General features: G+C 31.5%; 2 protein-coding genes across 3 annotated transcripts in view; one reads left to right on the top strand and one right to left on the bottom strand.

Annotated features, from left to right (window-relative positions):
* Positions 1-3,851: 3,851 nt before the first annotated feature.
* Positions 3,852-20,459, bottom strand: LOC134715864 (chromatin assembly factor 1 subunit A-like). The gene is made up of 15 exons (XM_063578386.1): positions 20,288-20,459; positions 18,774-18,827; positions 17,103-17,917; positions 16,670-16,861; positions 15,612-15,688; positions 15,018-15,099; positions 14,395-14,472; positions 14,001-14,129; positions 13,021-13,094; positions 11,161-11,335; positions 10,646-10,723; positions 7,163-7,270; positions 6,200-6,367; positions 5,535-5,673; positions 3,852-5,124 (listed from the first exon to the last, which is right to left on the bottom strand). The coding sequence occupies exons 1-15, from the start codon at positions 20,322-20,324 to the stop codon at positions 4,064-4,066; spliced, it is 3,267 nt and encodes a 1,088-aa protein (XP_063434456.1). The 5' UTR covers positions 20,325-20,459; the 3' UTR covers positions 3,852-4,063.
* Positions 20,460-20,579: 120 nt separating this feature from the next.
* LOC134715865 (endophilin-A3-like) overlaps positions 20,580-22,225 on the top strand; it is a 28,372-nt gene continuing 26,726 nt past the window's right edge. For both annotated transcript variants that reach the window (XM_063578388.1, XM_063578387.1), the window contains exon 1: positions 20,580-20,731. In XM_063578388.1, the coding sequence (XP_063434458.1) occupies positions 20,687-20,731 (45 nt within the window). In that variant the 5' untranslated portion in view covers positions 20,580-20,686. The remainder of the gene's footprint in view (positions 20,732-22,225) is intronic.

Raw genomic sequence — 22,225 nt, 5'->3', positions numbered from 1 at the left:
TTTTTGTACTCTGTAAAAATACTTGTTATACATGGAATTACTTACAATTCAAAAAATTATTGTGAAGTTTTTTTTAATGCAATTAATGTAACTGGGTGAATATCTCAATAATAAGAACTATTATTCTTGTTATCTGATTGCAGATTTTCTTGGCAATAGCTATCTAGCATTGGTGTCCCTTTTTCATAAATCACAAGAATAAATGCATGCAATATTTTCTAAATTTAAAGAAATAATTTGAGTGCACACTGGATGCTATTCATCATTATGGAAATTATGTTGAAATCTTTTAAAACTCAACTTTTAACCACTGTACCATAAAAAAGAGTTCTAGGTCAGATAAAACCTGACAGTTGGGCATGTACACCTTAAAATCATTCCATACACCAAATATAGTAGACCTTCAAAGAAGCCAAATAGCAGAAATCTTTTACTAAAAAGTTGCCACTGTTGAAGACACAGGCTATAAAGAGCCTCTAGTTAGCTTGTTCTAATGTGCTGTTACACAACTGTTGATGGTTCTGTTCCTAACAACCTGTTTAACCCAACTTCTTTCTGTATATGCATGTCCATGCCATAAGCCAGCAATTTAGTGATTTTGTTTTATACATAATTCAGGCAATTACATTTCTATATAAATTAGTCCATTTCAATAACAATCATACCAGATCTTCTAATCTTTATATTGATGTGGGTGATCATGTCTATGTAGGAGAGTTCATCCTACCTTTATATTACATCGTAATTTTCTTTGGTCAAGTAATATAACAATGAAATACCTACACAAGAGGCTTCTAAACACAGTATTTGTTATTTAGTGGTTGCCATCTGTTATTTGTTTTTATTTTGTCACAACTTTGGCCTAGGTTTTTGGTTAGAGTTGTTTCACATTTTGTTATGGTGGGGCCTTTTATAGGTGACCATTAGTATGGCTTTTGCTGTTTGTTGAAGGCAGTCAGAAACCTACAATTACTTAAATCCTCATCATTTGGACTCTGTGGAATAGTTGTTTCATTTATTGGGAATCATATATACCATACCCTGGATTTTTCTTTTTGCACTACTTTCTTAGGAAATAACATAAAATAAATCCCTCAATTTTCCAGTTTTCCTGGTAGTGTGGCAAATCTGAGCCATTTTCAACAGACAAATAAGAGAGCAAATATCAAGGATGTATAATTTTTATTTCCTTTTTTACATAATATTCAATTTTTTGGTAATTAAATAAATATCTTATTACAACAATTATTCTTGACAATGCTTTCTACACACTTCTACCAATGGTTTCAGTAAATGTCAAAAAGCAACAACTAATTTTAGTTTGATCTAATTTTATTACTATCCTAAAAATAAATTTTCAAAGGGGTTTAATCTAAAAATGTTTTTCTTTGATCTTTCTTATTTGCAATAATATGACGAAAACTATACCATATTTTAATAATAAGTCTTTGCTGCTAGATTGCACAAACTGCAGAGAAATAGGTTCTTATTTCATGATATCTTTTTGTCCTACTGTTTTATAAACCAGATCCCTGCAAATACCCAGAAAGAGTGCACAATATTGAAGTTGTGTACATTAAATTTAAGACATTTAGGAACTTAATCAAACTTCGTAATTTTTCATTAAATTTAAGATTGTGCAATATTTCGCAATCAATTCCTCCTACAGTTTTAAACCTGTATCTTTGAAAAATAACAGAAAGTGTGCCAACATTTTAGAAGTTTTGAATGAATCTCTTCTCTCATGTAATCATTAAGACTGGAATTTTGAAATTCTCTAGCATTTACAAAACACTACCAATTTTGAATAATCAATGGCTACTGAAGTTTTCAATACATATACTTAAGGAGGCTCGAGGGTATAACAATTTCAGAAAAAAATTAAACATGTTATTCATTACAAATTTTATTTGTTACCTTTTGTAGTTGTTACTTTATCATATGGTACAAAAATCATTCGAAACAATCAATTCGTGTTGGCCCCAGATGACTTTTAAAATGTATACATCATTGAAAAAGTTCCAAATTATCTCCCTTTGGTGGAAAAATGCAATTTTTTGGCTATGAAATTGAAATATCTTTTTCAACTCATCGGTGACCTATATTTTTTAATATAATTTCCATATAAGCTGTACTTAAACTAAATTATTGTAAAATTTGAGTGATTTCTGTAATATATTTCTTTTTTTATTCCGATGTTAACTTTATTTCTCTTATTACTTCAACAGAAAAAAAAACACTTTTACAAAAATGTATGCTTCTTTCGAAGGCAGATTGTGAGCGCAAATGAATGGTGACCCCACTTTTTTATTTTATTTTTCTATTAACTTTAAGATAAAGTTCATTTATAGAAAAATATAGAAAAATCCTATATAAATGATTTCGACCCGCGAACCCCCCTTAAGTCTTCACTGAAAGTTTGCAAACCTATACAAGTTATGCACCTTATTTTATAGATGGTTTATAGCATTATAGACCTTTCTCAATTATTTACGGCAATCACAATTTGTGCAACCCAGCCATTTCATGTCTTCATTTCATTTAAATTTTTACATTCTAACTATTGTCAGTTTCTTTTTGTAACGAAATATTTATGTTATCTCCGCAGCTCATATCATTACATACGGTATACAAAATGCATTTAATAATATCCACCTTTGATTGATTGTTGATGTGACAGTTGACATGTGATTATTCAATTGCAAACCAATAGGACATTTCCTTTTAATACTTATAACTTTCATCAACACAGATTTGCATTTTCATAGATATTCAATTTCATGGTTTTGCTAACCTGTGCATACAAAGCTGTAAGAAAATTCGTAATTTATTTAACATATAAATTCACTGGTACCCATAAAAACTTGGTATCCTACGAATAATAATGAATCCACAGTATACTAGTTGATATTTCCAGAAACCATTTGTTTCTGCCAAAGCCACATCTATGCTTTTGAATTGTTACAAGATAGAAAAGAAAGAATTATAATATCGATATCACATTCACAGAAACATGAATGTGAACAATATAAAAATCAAAATAAGTACAGATGTTTATACATAAATGATATCAATTTACAATATCACAGCGATTCATTATATATATATATTAATCAATAAAAAGACAGATTTTATTTTAAAAATTTCCATTTTCCTGATTTCTCTCGTTTGATTGTATGAAACATGATGACATATTCTGTAACATAGCATACACACAGTTCTTTTACAAACATTCAAAGTAAGATCTGACAAATCAAGATAAAGTACAAACTTCATAAATTAAATATTGATGAATATTGCTCCACATTACAGCAACATCATAATCTTTATTGCACAATTTTATCTACTCTTGAAAAACTCAAAACAAAAACATAAAAGAAGGAAAGATGAAGTTGGTCTTGAAGTGAACATTTTAACAATTGCGTAATATATATGACAGCTACCATTTCAAAGGGCTCATGCATATTTGACCTATCCAAACTACTGTACAGTTAAAGTTAATATGGAGTCATATCTTTATTAAATTTGATCAGAAAACAAGTGATGGCCATGGGAAGTCTGTTAGAAATATACTTATATAAATTGTAATACAAAATTGCTTGAAAATGATAAAATCAATAACAGTAGTCCATTAAAATGAGCAGAAAAGTGCCTGGCATGGTATCATTTTAAATAACTTCTATACATAGGAACTGGAAGTAAACTTAATTAGAATGAAGAAACAGGATGTAAAGGTGATACTACCTCCAGAAGTTCATATGCCTTGCCTTGTATTACTTTTTTTGTTGCTAGATAAAATTTAATATAGCGTAGGTGTTTCACAAGACTTATTTGTTCACATGAATATCAACATTGGACATGATGGAGCAAACATATATATTATTGTACTTACTTTATATAAAATTACTGATCTTTCAAAATAATATACAACCATGCAAACACACACATAACATTACAATGAAAAACAAAGCACTATACTAAATATACTAATTGCAAATTTTGTACTCCAATTGTTTATCACTATTGAGTCAATGATAAGAAGGGTCTCTATAGTTTTCCTCATTCAATCAATCATGATGGCATCTTGAGAGTTTTCACCAGCTGAGTCCTTTATCAATCCATTCACCGTAGGAAGTTCTACTTTTGATTTCTCCATGTTCTTTAGAACAGGAGGCTGGACAGTGATATTTTCACTTGATTTACTACTTTTCTGCTCAGATTTTTGTATTTTTACAGCTGTGTTTGGTACGGGAGATGATACTGTTTTTACAGCTGTGTTTGGTTTAGGAGACGATACTGGTTTTATAGCTGTGTTTGGTAAGGGAGATGTTACTGGAATCAGAGCAACTCTCTTTTTACATTGCGGAGAAATGAACGCTTTTGTGAAATCAGTTAATTTCCTTTGGTCAACTGGTACCTTTTTATTTGGGGTAACAGTATCATCAGGAGTGTCAGATGTCTCCATTTTTTCTGGTTCCTTGACAGTTATTTCCTTTTGCTTTTCTGCCTGAGCTGCCAGTATTTTAGCTTGAGCAGCCAGTATCTTAGCTTCAGCAGCAGCATGTTGAGCTGCCAGTATTTTAGCTTGAGTAGCAGCATGCTGAGCTGCTATGGTTGATGGAGACATTGGTCTAGCAAACTGAGTTATAGATGGCACTGGTGTTTTACGACCACTTGGCGTAGTTTCTTCAGGTTTAACCTTGCCTGGTGTTTTAGCTGGTTTGGTAAGAGATTCCCAAGCTGATGGTATAGGCAAACCTTCACAGTTATATTGTTTCAGTATGTCATCATGAACATACCAACAAATCTTTTTAAAATCAGCACGTTTCTCTCGCACAGCAATAGCTGTTATTTTGATTTCTAATTGTCTTTTTGATATAGCACAATTTGCGACATCTGTCTCCGTTTCAGCAGTTATGGATATATTGGTGACATTTTCTTGTGACAGACTGGTATCCATAGCTTTATTTTCAGTGTTGTCAACCTCCATACTCATGTCTGCTGTACCTGTTGTTTCTTGTTGTTCTCCAGTTGTTTTCGATTTCCAAAACAAACGAAATTCTTGAATTAATTTTTTAATACCCATCAAATTTCCATGGACTAATCTAATCAAGTCTGGCATGGCTGCAATGAAAAAATGGATAGTTTTCAATAATTATTATAAGAGTTTTGCCTCAGAGTTGAACTTACTCCCCTACAAAAAAAGTAGAACTAGTTCTATGCAATATATAGCAATGTTAAGAAGTAGATACATGTTAAACAATTTTAACTATTGCAGAATCTTGTGCATTCTTGACAATATTTTCAAAAGTGTATAACAGAAAGTTGATTGGCTAACAACTTTCTAAAGAACGAAATTAAACCTATGGTGTGACATACAATCCTTTTTATTTTTATTTTGGTAAACAAACAATAAAATTTCCCATAGCCATAAGATTCTAAAATGGCAAATTGTTTCTGCTGAATGATGAAAGTTAAAAACTGTACAAAACACAAATTCCTTTTGATGAGATCCAATTATTAATTATATTTACCTTCTTCAGGAACCGGTTTTCTCTGTGGATTAACTTTTGGTGTGTCAACATTATTGTCACCAGAAGAGTTATCTCCCTTCACAACTTTGATTGGTTCAGTAAAGGAGGTAGGCACTGGGTTAGTTGTCAATAAGACTGCCTGAAATAAACAAAACTAAATTACATTATACTTAAAAATGTGCATCATCTTCCCGCAACTGTAAAGTATGATAAAGAGATGTTTTTTCTTATGTAAAAAGAGTTTCAATAAGAAAATTCAATTCATCAATTCAACAAGAAATTTTTGTAAATACTATATTAACCTTAAAAACTACCAAAAATGTTATCACTGCATTAACTAATCACTGATTGCAAGTTTTTAGAGATAAAAAAATTCAGTAAGGTCAAATTATTATACATGAACTTGATTCTCTTCAGATATTTATTTAAACCCTTACACAGATAAGCTTTCAGAAGAACACATGCTAAATTTGAAACAAATATATACTTAAGCCAAATAAAATAATAATAAAGAGAACATTCATTGCAACGAAGACGACTGAGCCCTTTAGAGCTATTTCTATTTTCCAAATAAAAAGTTGGGATAAGAATCTATAAATAAAGGTTGGTCAGGTGACTTATAACACAATATTTTTCCATATGTTTATTTCCACCCAGCCTCTGACCTTATATTGTTCTAGCTGTTTACTAATCTCCTCTTGTAAAACATGTGTGGCTTGTTCCCAGAAACAACCAATGATCTTAGGTAAAACTGGTTTAGTCAATCTGTTTTGATCTGCCTCCCATCTGGTTGCCAGTTCATTACGTTTTATTTCTTGAAGCTCTGGAGAAACCTGTAGATAAAATTACCAATATTTAAAATAAAATTCCTGAATTCTTTAAAACTAGACATAAACAGACATATTCGAAAATGAATACCTCAAACAAAGGTTCTGATCTGCAGAATTATAAAGTTAATGATATGATTGTTTACCATTTTAGGGCATCCTTTTGCCAATTATAATTGGCACCCATATAGCTTTATAAAATATATGAAAACACCTTTAGAGTTGTTTGTTAAACTCTAAAGACCTCTAAAAAATTAAGAATCAATACATTCTGATGAATAGAAGTGGTAAAGTTATTATTTTGTATCAATTTTTATTGATATTTCTGCCTTTTTTGCAAGAGTTATCTCCCTTTTCAATGCAAATCTCCATAGGAATTTTAAATGGTGAATTTTTTAGTCTTCCTCAAGTTAGATTTTATGGGACTTTTTTCTGTGTATATTTTGGGTATAATGCTAAAGATTAAAACTTTAAAATCTTCTGTTGCAATTACTTTCGGATTAGGGTCAAATTTATGCTAGATTGACTGGACTATATCACTACATTCATCCCCATACAGATACCATAAAAGAAGTATTCATCCTCGTAACATAACTTTCACCATCTTCCTTCATCAGCAAGTTCTCATAGAGAAACTTTCCATACTGTCCTCCTTATCATTATTAACACATACATAAAATTACATAGAGGAAACATCCATCTTAATTTTTATCCTCCTCATCGGCACCTTCATTCACCTTTACAAACTAGAGGTACCTCTTTACCTCCCAATTTTAACCTCGAAAAACCACCCATCCTTACCTCCTCATCATCCTTATCTACTCCTTCATCATCAGACAGATACCCATGAGGCACTATAAAGTCGTCTTCTTCATCCTCATTGTCCTCTTCAACTTTTTCTTCCTCATCCTATATAAATTTAAAAGAAAGAAATTTTGATCAAAAGATTGCTTCATTTTGTTCAGAGATAACATTCATATACAATTGCAAAGTTCAACTTAGAATTCTTCTTCTTGAGTTATTAGAAATGTGTAAGATCCCTGAAATGTTAATATTGCAAATTATACATCAATCCTTAAATAAATTGCAACCATCAATGTTTTAATTTGGGTTTTTTCATGACTAGAAGAATATACCAAAACAAAATTAACAAGTATTACTCATAATTCATAGAATCTGCAAACCAGACTTATGTGTCAAATAGGTCAGAATATTGCTCACTTGCTTGTTACCACCAATTCATGGATAAGTAGCATCTAAAAATGTGGAATGAAAATACTAGTCAGAATATTTTAATTTCAATTTACATTGTAGGTACCTTAGGTACCAAATCTAGAGTGATGGTACAGGGCTCGCGCTACCAGGAGACTTGGACGAAGAAGTCGCTTTACCGACCCCCAAAAGCGAAAACAAGTTGCCATGTTCTTGATGATACTCGCTTTCAGTCGCTTCCGTCATCCCACATTTTCAATTTTTACCAAGTTGATGAAACATAATTTTTTTATTGATAATTAAAGAAATTTAGACATAAATGATTCATTATCTTAAGAAAAGAGGTTGAAGCATTGTCTTTGAAGTGTGTATCAGGTTATTTGATAAAAATACAACTTGTTATCACTTTGTGTGCATTTTTGCAAGTTCTGGTGCTTGTTACTTGAAAACGAACATCAACCTAAATTTCAGCGGCAAAATAAGTTTGTTACTTCATTTAAACGTGATAAAAGTTGCCTCCAGTAAATGTTTAATCCATTTATTGCATTAAAAATGTCATGTTCCTTTCCAAATAACTTGTCAAACATCGTTTATTTTTGTAAATTTTCTTGCATTCGTCCGCCATTGACCGATTTCTAAACTAGAGATCTCAACCGGACCAGCTATGACCGAAATCCGTACTTTTACAATAATTACTACGGACGCATGGATGGAACAGCTGACAGAAGAATATTGATACCAAAGAGAAAAATTACTTATTCCACATGAATTAAGAGACTTTTGGTTACACCCAATTGATTGGTGTATATAATTCCCTATATTTTTTATGGATTGTTTCAAACTATTGATTTAAGTTGCTTAACTCTGAGACTATTACACTAATATCAATATATTATGGCCATGCTTAATAACTTTTATATTTGTTGATGAGAAACACTGAATTTCATACACATGATAGTTTTGAATTAAATTGTAATTGATATATTATGATTTCTTTACATTTTTTAAAATAAAAAAACATTTTTTTTTAGTGCTAAATACTAAATATTTAGTTGGTAGTTTCTCACAAGAACCTTAGAAGAACTTAAACAACCTTTAATTTGAAATGTTACTTTAATTGTATACTCAGATATAAATTGAACAATATAAAAAGAACATTATTTACATATGACCCTTTATACTATAGTAAAATTCAAACATTGTAGCGCACCGCGCGAATGAGCACTTCTCTTTCAAATCTCACCACTTCTCACTATCAGTTTCAAAAAGAGAAGTCACTTCTCCCGATAATTCTGAAGTAGTGTGAGCCCTGATGGTATAACAAAAATGTTATGTCACTACATTAATTGGCAAAATAAATAACTACATATTGATAGATATGATGTCTCGTCTGATTGAGCTACTCATATAAGCCATTAAGGAAACAAACTAGAGGCTCTAAAGAGCCTGTGTTGCTCACCTTTGTGTATGTGAATTAAACAAAGGAAGCAGACAGTTCACAGGCCCGTAGCCAGGAATTTCTAAAGGGGGGTTCGTTGGACTCACAAACTCGACTTTAACAGTGCTTATTTGATTTCAAGGGGTATGGTTCATGACAAAATTGTGTTTAGGTGATTGTGATGTGTTTCTACATCTTACTTTACTGAACATTCTTGCTGCTTACAATAATCTCTATCTATAATGAACTTGTCCGTATAGTTTCAGTGGAAAATGTTAGTAAAAATTTACAAATTTTATGAAAATTGTTAAAAATTTATTATGAAGGACAATAACTTTTTAGGGGGTCAATTGACCATTTTGGTCATTTTGACTTTTTTTGAGTCTTAAATTGCTGTACATTATTGCTGTTTACAGTTTATCTCTATCTATAATAATATTCAAGATAATAACCCAAACAGCAAAATTTCCTTAAAATTACCAATTTAGGGGCAGCACCCTAACAACGAGTTGTCCCATTCATCTTAAAATTTCAGGGCAGATAGATCTTGACCAGAAAAACAATTTTACCCCCTTTTCAGATTTGCTCTAAATGCTTTGGTTTTTGAGGAATAACCAAAAACTGCATTTAATCTCCATGTTCTATTTTTAGCTGGTGTGGCCATCTTGGTTGATTGGCCGGGTAAAAAAACACACTTTTTTAACTAGATACATCAATGATGATTGTGGCCAAGTTTGGATTAATTTGGCGTGGTAGTTTCAGAGGAGAAGATTTTTGTAAAAGATCATGGATATTTACGAAAAATGGTTAAAAATTGACTATAAAGGGCAATAACTCCTAGAGGGGTCGACTGACCATTTTGGTCATGTTGACTTATTTGTAAATCTTACTTTGCTGAACATTATTGCTACTTGCAGTTTATATCTATAATAATCTTCAAGATAATAACCAAAAACAGTAAAATTTCCTTAAAATTACCAATTTAGGGGCAGCAACCCAACAATGGGTTGTCTGATTCATCTGAAAATTTCAGGGCAGATAGATCTTGACCTGATTAACAATTTTACCCCATGTCAGATTTGCTCTAAATGCTTTGGTTTTTGAGTTATAAGCCTAAAACTGCATTTTACCCCTATGTTCTATTTTAAGCCATGGCGGCCATCTTGGATGGTTGACCGGGTTAAAAAAAACACAAACTTTAAACTAGATACATCAATGATGATTGTGGCCAAGTTTGGATTAATTTGGCCCAGTAGTTTCAGAGGATAAGATTTTTGTAAAAGTTAACGCCGGACGACAGACGACGGACGACAGACGCCAAGTGATGGGAAAAGCTCACTTGGCCCTTCGGGTCCGGTGAGCTAAAAATAAGATCCTAAAAACAGAATCAGGAACTATTTAATTTCAGAATGATGGACATGGGTACCACTTTATATTCTAAACCCTTAGAGGAAAAGAAAGGGTGGTATAAAAAGAAAAACACATCACCATCAGAAACTAGCCTCTAAGATACATACATCACAATCAGAAACTAGCCTCTAAGATATATACATGACAGATATATACATGACAATCAGAAACTGGCCTCTAAGATATATACATGACAATCAGAAACTAGCCTCTAAGATACATACATCACAATCAGATAGACTTTCTCCTGGTTCTTCTTCTTCCCAGTCATCATCACTATCATATTCATAATCAAATATTTCCTGTAAAATAGAGAGATACAGTGTTATATTAAAATCTGACCTTTCCTATCCAACAGCAAAGCAAGGCATGGAATCATATTTCTTTTATAACAAAGGCCAAGACATCACTCATAATACGAAACAAATCTAGGCAATTAAAAATTGATGTCAATGATAGAGTGCCTTGAAAATTTATTGTAAACATGAGTCTAAACGAATTTTAAATAACTGACTTTGGTAAATCACTTCAAAATTGTTTGCCTTCCTTTTGTAATTTTTTTTATATGGGCAAGATCTATTATAAAATCTTTATATATAAAACACTACAACACTCAATAGAAAAATTAAAATAATTGTTCAATTATTATAAGCCCACCATATGTGTGAATAGATTTTATGCATGTTTAATCTTAGTATGTACATTTATTGACGGTCCTTCAATCTTCAATATAACTTACAGTATCTGTTTTAAATGGATTCCTTGGTCTGACATGAGAACTTGTCTTCCTATATGTTCCATAATAAGGTGGTCTGTAGTTCATATGGAACTGTAACAGTTTACATTTATAGGTGACTTTCTTCACGGTCTCTGAATCATGGACCAATAATTCTACATCATCTTCTCCTATTGTCCTAGAAAATAATTAATGAAAGAATAACAAGAATGACATGTTAAAATGTCTCTAACTTTACTAATCATGATTGAACAGATGGTATGATGAAAGTCTTCCAACAGCAAGATTTTACTACGTGCATAACATAAACTTAACCATAATCCATGTATATTTAGTGAAAGGTCAGAGTAAATCCCCCCCACCGACATGTTCACTGTACAATCATTCTAAATACCCAATATATTTGACATTACTTAAAAGCAAATAACTAAATGATGAACTATTAACAAAGAACGTTGGTGAACTGTCTGATTGAAATGTTTAACCAGGGATCTCCATGGATGAAAATTGAACGATGGAGGAACTTTCACCTTCATAAACTGTATCTACCCCGTACAGTGTAACGCGATTGAAAGTATTTCATCCCTCCACATAACTGCATAAGGATAGGTGAACATGCTAATGCATTGCTTATTTAAATTATATTCATTTGAATTTTCATTCATGCATTATAAATACTATATAGAAGTACATGTATATATATTTTCAATAATTGCCGTTTGTAACCCTTCAAAGGCCAAGCCCTCATGCCCCCTCCCTTTCCCTTAATCGAGAATGACCAATAGCTATCACCAGTACACATGTGTATATATGTCTCTGCTATCACGAAGGTCCCCATTAAGTTTTCCTGCTATTTTTAGTAATTGTTATGGGGGTTAAAAATCTTGTGGAGTTTATTTTTCACGGACACTGTCAAATTCAGAAGTCATGAACCCATTACCGGTATGGCTGGTTTGCAGCAACGACAAAACGAGTCGTACGGGTTATGTAAAAGATTAAAGAAAAAATTTGTAAAGCAAACGTTGTCAAATGAAAAGGTTTTTAATGACTTTATCCAGCAAATCGATGCTACAGTGTATGCAACATGCATCTTTTGAGTCTGATAAACCGGAAAAGCGGATGTATCAATTTGATTGTAAACTACGAAACGAATTCGGAGTTACGATACAAAATTTCTTTACAGGAAATATTAAGTTTTTACTTTTTAACTTTTAAAGTAATTCTATATTATCATTACAATACAGCAGTACTCGAGTTATTTGCGATTAAATAACAATTGTTTTACGTCTTATTTTGTACTTCTTAAAAAGGGGGATGCTGATTGTCAAAATAAAAGCATGTGTTTGACTTGTTAAACTTTCTAACTGGATTATTAATTTATTTATTTAATCTGAATTATCATAAACATTTGCGGAAACTTAGTCAAATAATTCGACAAATGAATCGTCTATCTTCAGTTAATATTCTGATCTCCTGTCTGGTTTGTTGATCTACCTGTACAAGCTCAGGTACAAGTGATTAGCGATTTTAATCTGATATCCCTCAGGCGTTAGAACTGTATTGGATTATACTATAAATAAGCCTGAGGGTTATGCAATTACATGCATTTGATTACAATTGCTAAAAAATGACGTTAGGCTATAAAAACGATCAAAATTTTGAACGATGGCGGAAGACAATTGAACTATTATATATTTTATATCAAATTATATCAAAGCCATTCTTGGAAGTATCGTAAACCTGAATATTGTTGACCCAAATCTAGACAGCTTGGTTACATATATAATTCAATCAACTATTACTGACCCCTTGCCAACCTTTACTAAACATTTACATACTGACATGCTCCTGTACACTACTTACTTTGGAAAAGTTTTCTCTGATTTGCCAGTATTTTTGCCATTTTGAAGATCTTTAATATACAAAACTTTTGATTCCTGAAACAAAAGAGCATCAACTGATTTTTATAGTTTGTTCTTATGTTGTACTGTGACACCTCTGTCCCAGGTTACGAGAGGGTTGGGATCCGGCTAACATGTTTAACCAACCATATTCTGTGTGTGCCTGTCCTAAGTCAGGAGACTGTATTTCAGTGGTGATCAATTGTTGCTGTGTTACATATTTGTTTTTTGTTCATTTTTTAGTGTGCATAAATAAGGCTATTTAGATTTTGAAAAGGAAACTGTCCAATTAAATAAAGATAATAGCTATTGTATTATGTGGAGTTCATTCAATTTCTTCTTAAAAAATCACTCATTCATTAATAAATAATTTGGCTGCAAAAAAATAAATCCCTTGCGTTGAAAATACTAGATCATACTGGACAAACCCAGCAAATTGTTCCTTACTTAACAAAAACTGACAATCTATAAAACATTTCCCAGGAACATCCAGGTGTGAAATAAATAGCTTAGAAATCATTATCAGCTTCTAATCCGTTACATAAGAAACAAATGGGTTAAACAATGGCAAATACCACTAATAAATTCATTGTCTGTACTATTCTCAACCATTGATACTGATTGTCCTAATGTAACACATATTTTCTATTTGTGACCGACCAATTTTTCAACAATCTCGAACATGAAAAAGCATGAAATATTTGCAAAATAAATGTAAAAGCAGGTAAATTTCGAGAGTAGTACAAAACCACAAAATTAAATTCCGCCAATGTAAAACGGCATGCAAAGGTATTGGTAAGAGTTTTAAATCTGCCAAAATATTTCGGATACCTTATTTAATGAAAATAGTGAAATTTTACACTCGCTAAAATAACACGCTATACGGTATCACATTGACATACAATAGAGTTTACACTATGTTTTAGTATTCTAATTTGATACCTGGTCAATAAGGCATTTATCAAGATAATTCTTTTGTTCCTCATTTATGTACTGTCTACATTCTGGTGCTAGTTTAGTGTTCTCCTTCACTTGGAAAGGCATAAAAAGACCTGATGGTTCTACAGTTGCCTGAAAGAAAAACAAAATCATATTGATTAGAAATGATTTTTGAACATGTTTGACAAGCACTAAGAGGGTTCTACAGTTCTACATATAGAGTTAATGCTATTTTATATTTGCTTGAATTTTATCTTCAGTCATAACACCTACTGTTTGAGTAGTTGGGGCATTACAATAGTGCCTAAATCATTGCAACCATACTTTATAATTTGAAGAAAAAACTTTCAAATAAATTTTCAATATCAATATAACATTAATTTTACTAGAGGTTTACCTTAGATGATTTTGGTGAAGTACTGGTCTTGATAAAGAAACTTTGGAATGCATCTTTAACTTTCTTTTCTTTTTTAATCTGAAGTGAAGAAAAGCATATTTTTAATTATAAACAAATAATCATCTGAAATGAATAAAAGGATATTTCTTACTTTTAAACAAACCAAAAACTAAATCAAACTAGAAGTCTTTCTATTGTTCTTGTGAGAATAGTCTATTTTTAGTTTTGGTCGGTAAAATCTTCACAATAAACAAATAGAAACTGTCTTTATGGAGCTATGTAGATGTTTTTTGGGGTCTGATATACGATTCAGATTACTGTGAACTTCTGCAAATAAATCTAAAGCTCTTTTGAAAATAACAAAAATAAACTATGCCCAGAACATGATATTTTTAGATGATGCTTCTTGCAACCATATTTGGGAAATTGGTCATTTGAAAAAACAAGTAAGTTTTGCTCTTAACAAAAAGATTCTAAACGCGACACTGTGATGTCAATTTGATAGTTCTATTGCAGTTATCCTTTTATAACCTCATTCTCAAACAAAAAACTTGGGATTTCAGAAGATGTATTTCATGTCTTATTTCATGTGATCATTGTTACTGTAATAGTAAAAATTTTACTTTTTCTTCGTTTTCTTTTTGTTTTTCTTCTTCCTTTAATCTTTTCTCTTCATCTTTCTTCTTTTTTTCTTCATTCTTTGCTCTGAAAATATAACTTATGATTATTATTCTTATACTCAATTTTTCTTCAACACACATATCTGCATATAATATTAAACGAAATTGTGCACGTTCATTTTTACCATAACATATGTTTCGTTGTCATTTTAGTTTTCATAATATGTCTTGGTTTTAGTGCAATTTTATAATACACGTTTTAATGTCCTGCCTGTTTAGATTGAATATTACTTTGTATAAAGTTATTGAAACTGGTATAGCAAAAAATTGATCATCTATGAAAATAACGTCTAATTCTGGGTCATGTTCATCTTGCAATCATACTATATACCCAATATAGTTGACCCATTGCTTAAAGTATCAAAGAAGCCGATTTAACCAGGAAAACTAAACAGGTATTTCCCTTGAAAAATGATTGTTTCCACTTAATTCCAAATGCAAATTTGAACAGTAACCTTTAATTTGTAATAGCTGGCAATTATGGTAACAATTGACTTTTTCGTAAATTCATATCAATTGTTAAAGTTTATATCTTACTCTTGCTCTTCACGTTTTTTCTTCAACTCATCTTCCTTTTGTTGTAGCTTATCTAATCTTTCTTTTTCTTTTTTCTCCTAAACAAGTGGAACAAATTTTATAAATCATAAAAAACATATTTTAAAACAGAAATGATGTTTGCAAGATCTAAATTGATGCCCAATTAAAAATTATTATCATCTCTAAGACTTGTTCACACTAGGACATTTTCATCGATTTAAACTAGACCGGTTCAGTTTAGATGGGTTTAAGGGCTAATGTGAATGCTTTGAATTGATCTTCAATCGGTATAAACTAAAACACCAAAAGAGGTAGTTTAGTTTGAATCGATCTAAAGTAAACCTATCTTACTTGAAATGTGAACGCAGAGATCGATTTAAACTAGTACAATTGAATCGAAAAACAAAGAATGCGCATGTATAGTGGCAAAACTATCTCAGAGGTTCCTTGTTTAACCCATATTTCTGTGTTAAAAGACCTTTAAAACAAACTGAAAACACATTGTCTTCTCCATTGCATAGATTTGCAAAATCTGTGTCTTCTTTTCTTATGGTGATTTATTTTCTTTGCAAGAACCGCAGTATTTCCGATGTTGTGTTGTAACTTCGTTGCTCCAGTTATTTTTTTCAAAATTAAAGAAAACTGCAATATCACCAGTATCACAATTTTTACTTGTGATTCAAGAGAAACGATAACTTTATCCATTTTTTTTTCAATTGTGTGTATCAATGTATCAACACATGAATTTGATAAATCAGTTCTATCTATACAGTGTTTACAGTTTTACAGGTAAAAAGGTTAAATCCATTGCGTTTTTAATTGTAGTGTGAACGCAGTGTCAGGTTCAGATTAGACCGATAGAGATCATTATGATTAAAGATAATGTGAAAGCTAACTGGTTTTATTTAGATCGATTTAAATTAGATCGATAAAAAAATGCTAGTGTGAAAGGGGTCGGGGTCTTAACTGCAATAAATAGAGTACTTAACTTTCTATATTATATAACATGAACAAATTGAAATGTACTAATATCTTTTTTAACTTGAAATTATAAGTACCTTTTCTTCTTTCTTTTGTTTGTCCTTTTCAGATTTGGCAGTTTCTCTTTCCAGTCTTTGTTTCTCTTTCTCTTTTTCCTTTTCAACTCTCTCCTGTTCTTTTTGTTTCTTTTTTTCTTCAAAGGCCTTTAATTTTTCTTCTTTGAGTTTCTGTCTCTGAGCTTCCCTTTCTTTCATCTTTGCATCTGAAAGCTGGGATCAACCAAGTTTTCAAATTAAAAATGTAAAGTTTTGTGTTCATGTGTACAGTCATTTCCATGGATATATAAAATTTATTGATTTTTTATCTTTTTTTTAGAGTTACAAATGTAGATCTACTTAATAACTATTAAAACTTTCTATACTGACAAATTTCTGAAGGCAGTCTGATCAAATGTATATCTTCTTACTTTTATATGTACAATGTATTACTGCTTAAAGGTTCAAACATTACCTTAGATCTTGGTTTTTTGCCAGATTTAGGAGTTCCATCACTTAAACTGTCCCCTGGGCTCTGTGATAAAGGTGTGGCTCCTGACTGTGGACTTATTTTTGTTGAAACTGGAGTTTTAAATACTGCGGAGGGTACACTGCCCTTACCAGGAGTAACTGGGTCAATAGCACTGTTGTTCATATCTGATAAACTAGTTGACTCATCTGAAACATCCATATTTTCTTTGTCTGCAGAAACATCTAAAATTTCCCCTTTTTTAGAGCTATCCAAATTTTCCTTATTTTCACATGTTTCTGGTAAAGTTTCTACAGGAATAAGTCCTTTACTAACTGCTTCGATAATTTGAATGTAATTTTCTACTTTCTGAGTGTCATTGGTAGAGTTCTCTACCTTTGATTTGACAGCTTTTGAAGAATCTTTAACACTGAAGAACTCCTTAATTTTTTTTGATTGACAGGTGTTTGTGTCAACAAAAGATACATCAGATTCCTTGCCATCATCTGAATCGGTTATATCAATGCATTCAGTGTTTGTTGAGGAGGTAATTTCTTCCTGAGAATTTTTACGAACAAATCTTTCCAAAGTATTACGAACCCGTATCTTAACATTGTCTGCCTCAGAACTAGAGCTAACTTCTGCTTCACCGCTAGTAACTGGAGCACTACCAGATCCACATGGTGTTCCTGATTTTGGAGTTTTGGGAGCTTTAGCACTGGGTGATTCTGCATCAGATAGTTTTCTTTTCTTTGATGCAGCAGTTGACTTTGGTGAGACTAGCTGTGCCTTATGCTCAATTGTTTTAAATGGTAATCTAGCTGTAAAATACAAATTTAAATGTTACTTTGCTAATAAAAAACTTTAATGTTTTCATGTTACATGTAAGCTTTCAAAAAGATTGGCACACATGTAGCTATATATATATTCAGAAATAATTAAAGTAGATGAAGAAAAGAATCATTGTTGAACATACCTTGTCTTAGTTTTTTCAGAAAGACTTATTGTAGATGAAGAAACAGGTTGGGAACAAACCCCCTGGATGGTGATTATACCTGTATAGAGGGATAAACCTTCTATAATATCCCTCTATAGAGGGGTATTTGTGTTTTCACTGGATTTATAGCAAATTAGGGCAGAATGGCATTTTCTAATTATATTGGCTATAATCTATAGCAGTATGTGAATCAAGATCTGCACTTTACTAAAAAATTGGGATAACCCGTTTTCTGCTAGTGACAAAACTTGAAATCTATTGTATACCTATCTGAACACCTGATCAACATCAAAAGGAATAGTTGACCTTTAAAAATCATGTTAAATCTAACAATAGAAATTCTGTTCAGTGAGGCATAAGTGAGTAGAATTTACCTGATCATCACAGCTTTCAATCATGGTGGACAATAGATTTTATATTTAATCAGATAAGCAGCAAACTCGGCATGTGCATATTAAACTAAGTACATCAATTGGTGCATCAACTGTTGCAAGTTACTGCCATAATAAGTAGAGAATGCCATTCTACCCTGTTTTGATTTAAATCCAGTCTAAACAAAAGTACCCCTCTATAGAGGGATAATTTTATCACTCTATAGAAGGTTTATCCCTCTATACAGGTATAATCACCATAGAAAGGGTTTGTTCCCAACCTGAGAAAAGAATGATTATCAAATATACCTTGTCTAAGCTTTTTGGATGGTGTACACCCATCATCATCATCTGCAGAGGGACCTGAAAAGAAAAAGATTTTTTTAATTTCAAAATATATTCAAATTCTTTGGCTATCAAAATGCTGTCTTCCTTCTTTTTATATGGCCTAGTTGCACTGCAGCGATATTGATTTTCTTGATTGAGCCAGTGTGGGATTTCTGATTTTTAGTAAGCTTGACACGTGAAAGTCAAACCATGAAGCCTAGTGGGACACAGGAAATTACAAAAAATGAGAATTGCTTACGTACATAGGGCAAGCAGGATACTGGATCAGAACCCCCCCATGATTAACTGTTTATCACTATTAACAGCACAAGTTCCCTTAGTTCATGTAGTTTCTAGATAATTTTTGTATCCTTGGACTCCGCTGAGAAATATAGATTTCATAACAGGAACAAGTGTGTCACGATATATCTCCACTCCAGACATTTAAATTTTAATATGGGGACGAAGTCCCCAATTACGGTAGAAAAATCAATAAAAAAAAAAAAAAAAGAATCGGGGAAAATTTCCCCGACTTTTTCATTCTACTTATGAACTCAAACTCATTAACTTTTTTATTCAGATCTACTTCCTGTTCCGGTCTTGTTGGCATGAGATTTTGAATGAAATGTATATTTATCAACATATCATCAAATATAGGAAGGAATTAATTCAACACCCAATCATTTTTAATAATTGTTTGAAATGAACAAAAAAACGCTACCTGATAACAGCGTTTCTTTGTTTACATTGAATATGACATCATCACTTCAATAACTTCTCATCTAACTCCCTTACAACAGAACCAATATCGGAAATGTTACGGTATTTCCGTTTCTTTTATCAACATGTTTTAATAAAAAAAATTACAGACTTCGTCTCCATTCACAGGTTATGCCTGCCTCATATTATTTAAAGCACGAGGCTTGCCCATCTTTTCAAATGATTAAAATTTAACTGTTGAGAGTGGAGAAATATCGTAATACATGTACACGAGTGTTAGTGGTGGAATCTATTTCTCTAATGATTTTTATCCTTCTGTTTCAAAGATTTGTAGATTTGATTCTGTTTTAAAGACTAAAGTGACGTCACAAATCGGAAATTTTAGAAGAAACCTTAACCAAGAATATTAACAATGTTACATTGCAATTAAAATTCAACCAATCATTTGCCAAGAACAATTTTTTCACTAGTAAGGAGAAATATTTTTCTCACACCGGTCAAGAAATGTGAAATAGCGCAATAATTTAATAGAAAAAGGAAATAATCAGTTGGCAACATCATTGATTAAGGGAAAAATTCGTAAAATGGCGATTATTTAAGAATATTGCGTAAAGGGCAAAACCATCCTACATACAACTTTATTTGAGAAATAGGGATGATATGCTGTATATTTTTATTTTCAGTACCGTATCACATCAGGTTTTTTTCAAATCATAAATAGTAAACAAACTTTTTTTTCAATGTTCATTTTTACCTGAAGAATATTGGTAACTTACCATTGCTAACATTTTGCACACACTCAACTTGTGCCATTGTCTCTTGGTTATGATAAATGATAGAATTTCGTGAAATGTAGAGTGGTTTTCTTAATCTTTTTTTAGAACGGCTAAATGACAATCAAACTTGGCGGGAAGGTGTACCCGCTTAAGTCCGCATAGAATACTGTTCAATCAAACTGCAAATTAATAAATTTTATTGCACAGGTCATTATAAAAAAACACGAGCTGACTTCGAACTTTATTAAATATTGTTATAGACAAGGAAAAATTAATGTAAAATTAGTTATGTGGATATTCACTGCGAAGTTCAAGCACTAACGTCAAGACTTCCGGATGGGAGTAAACATAACTAATTTTAGATTTGTTATTTTTAAGTGAAACAAAACATTACCAAAGATGTCGTTCGCAGGATTAAAAAAACAGTTTAGCAAAGCAAATCAGGTATACCTAGAAGTTCATAAACAAAGTCATACCGACGACTTACAGGATAAAAAATGTCACTATTTAAAGAATATTTTCCACAAAAACGATTATACTTACAATTTAAAATAGTAAATATTTCTACCTGGATTCTACCTACCTGGATTATTGCGGCGATCATTAAGTTGAAAACTTCTTTTGCCGCCTCATAATTTACTTGATATTAAATTACTTATTTTAACTGTGAGCTGTGCGCATAAATAGAACGAATAATTTTTCTGTACTTCTATACATGTTGTACGATGGTTTCCACAATATTTTAAATACTTGTCGCATACATTTATAAACTGCTGCATTTATATTAAAATGTTATGTAGGATTTAACTTCTTCCCATTCCAATGTTCATCATTAATATGATTTTTTTTTAAATATTGACAGATTCTGCACAAACTTTTACTGTTGAAAGCTATATAATATTAAGACTATTCCATTATGTAGGATTAAACTTCTTCCCATTCCAAAATGTTCATCATTAATATGATTTTTTTAAATATTGACAGATTCTGCACAAACTTTTACTGTTGAAATCTATATAATATTAAGACTATTCCATTATGTAGGATTAAACTTCTTCCTATTCCAATGTTCATCATTAATATGATTTTTAAAAATATTGACAGATTCTGCACAAACTGTTACGGTTGAAAGACTATTCCATTGATCAATGATCCTTTGAGAAAATGAATGGAGACGCTGAGTTGAATTACACCTCTTTTTACTTAATTTCCAAGGATGTCCTCTAGTAGAATTTGTAGATAACTCAAACATATTTTGCCATTTAATATCATCTATCCCATGTAAAGCTTTATAAACTTGTATCATATCATAACGATCTCTTCTGTATTCAAGTGTTGGAAGGCCCAAGGCTCTCAATCTTTCAACGTAACTTAACATTTTTATACTAGGCACTAATTTGGTAGCTCGACGCTGGATCTTTTCAATTCTCCTTATATCTTTCTTCAAATATGGTGACCACACTGTAGTGGAGTATTCCAACAAAGGACGTATAATTGACTTGTATAAAATAATAAACATATCTTTTTCCAAATAGTCGAAGGAAATACGGATTAATGCCAAGACTCTCTGGGCTTTATTCACACAGTTAGTAATATGTTTATCATTTCGAAATACATCAGTCATTTAGGTTCATTTTAACATGAACTCAGAATATAGAAAAGCTGTGCCGGTGGACAAGTTGTAAATTCACTATAAATAAAACTAAATTCAGTTAAAAAGTTGCATGTAAATGCTTTTTGTGATTTTTTAAAGATAAAATCTTTTTGGATTATGTTTTAATGTGTTTGACATGAAGAACAATTTAGTGACAGGTACATTTTGAATTTACATATTATTTAAACAATAAATTAATAGAAAAATCAACTTATTACAGCTGATTATTTGCTGTGTAATAAAGTTTCAAATTTTAATTTATATGGTTCAGCAAGGATTTGTAT

Source organism: Mytilus trossulus, chromosome 4 (genome assembly GCF_036588685.1).
Source record: "Mytilus trossulus isolate FHL-02 chromosome 4, PNRI_Mtr1.1.1.hap1, whole genome shotgun sequence".
Taxonomy (NCBI): Eukaryota; Metazoa; Mollusca; class Bivalvia; order Mytilida; family Mytilidae; genus Mytilus; species Mytilus trossulus.
This window is presented reverse-complemented; position numbering and strand designations above follow the sequence as displayed.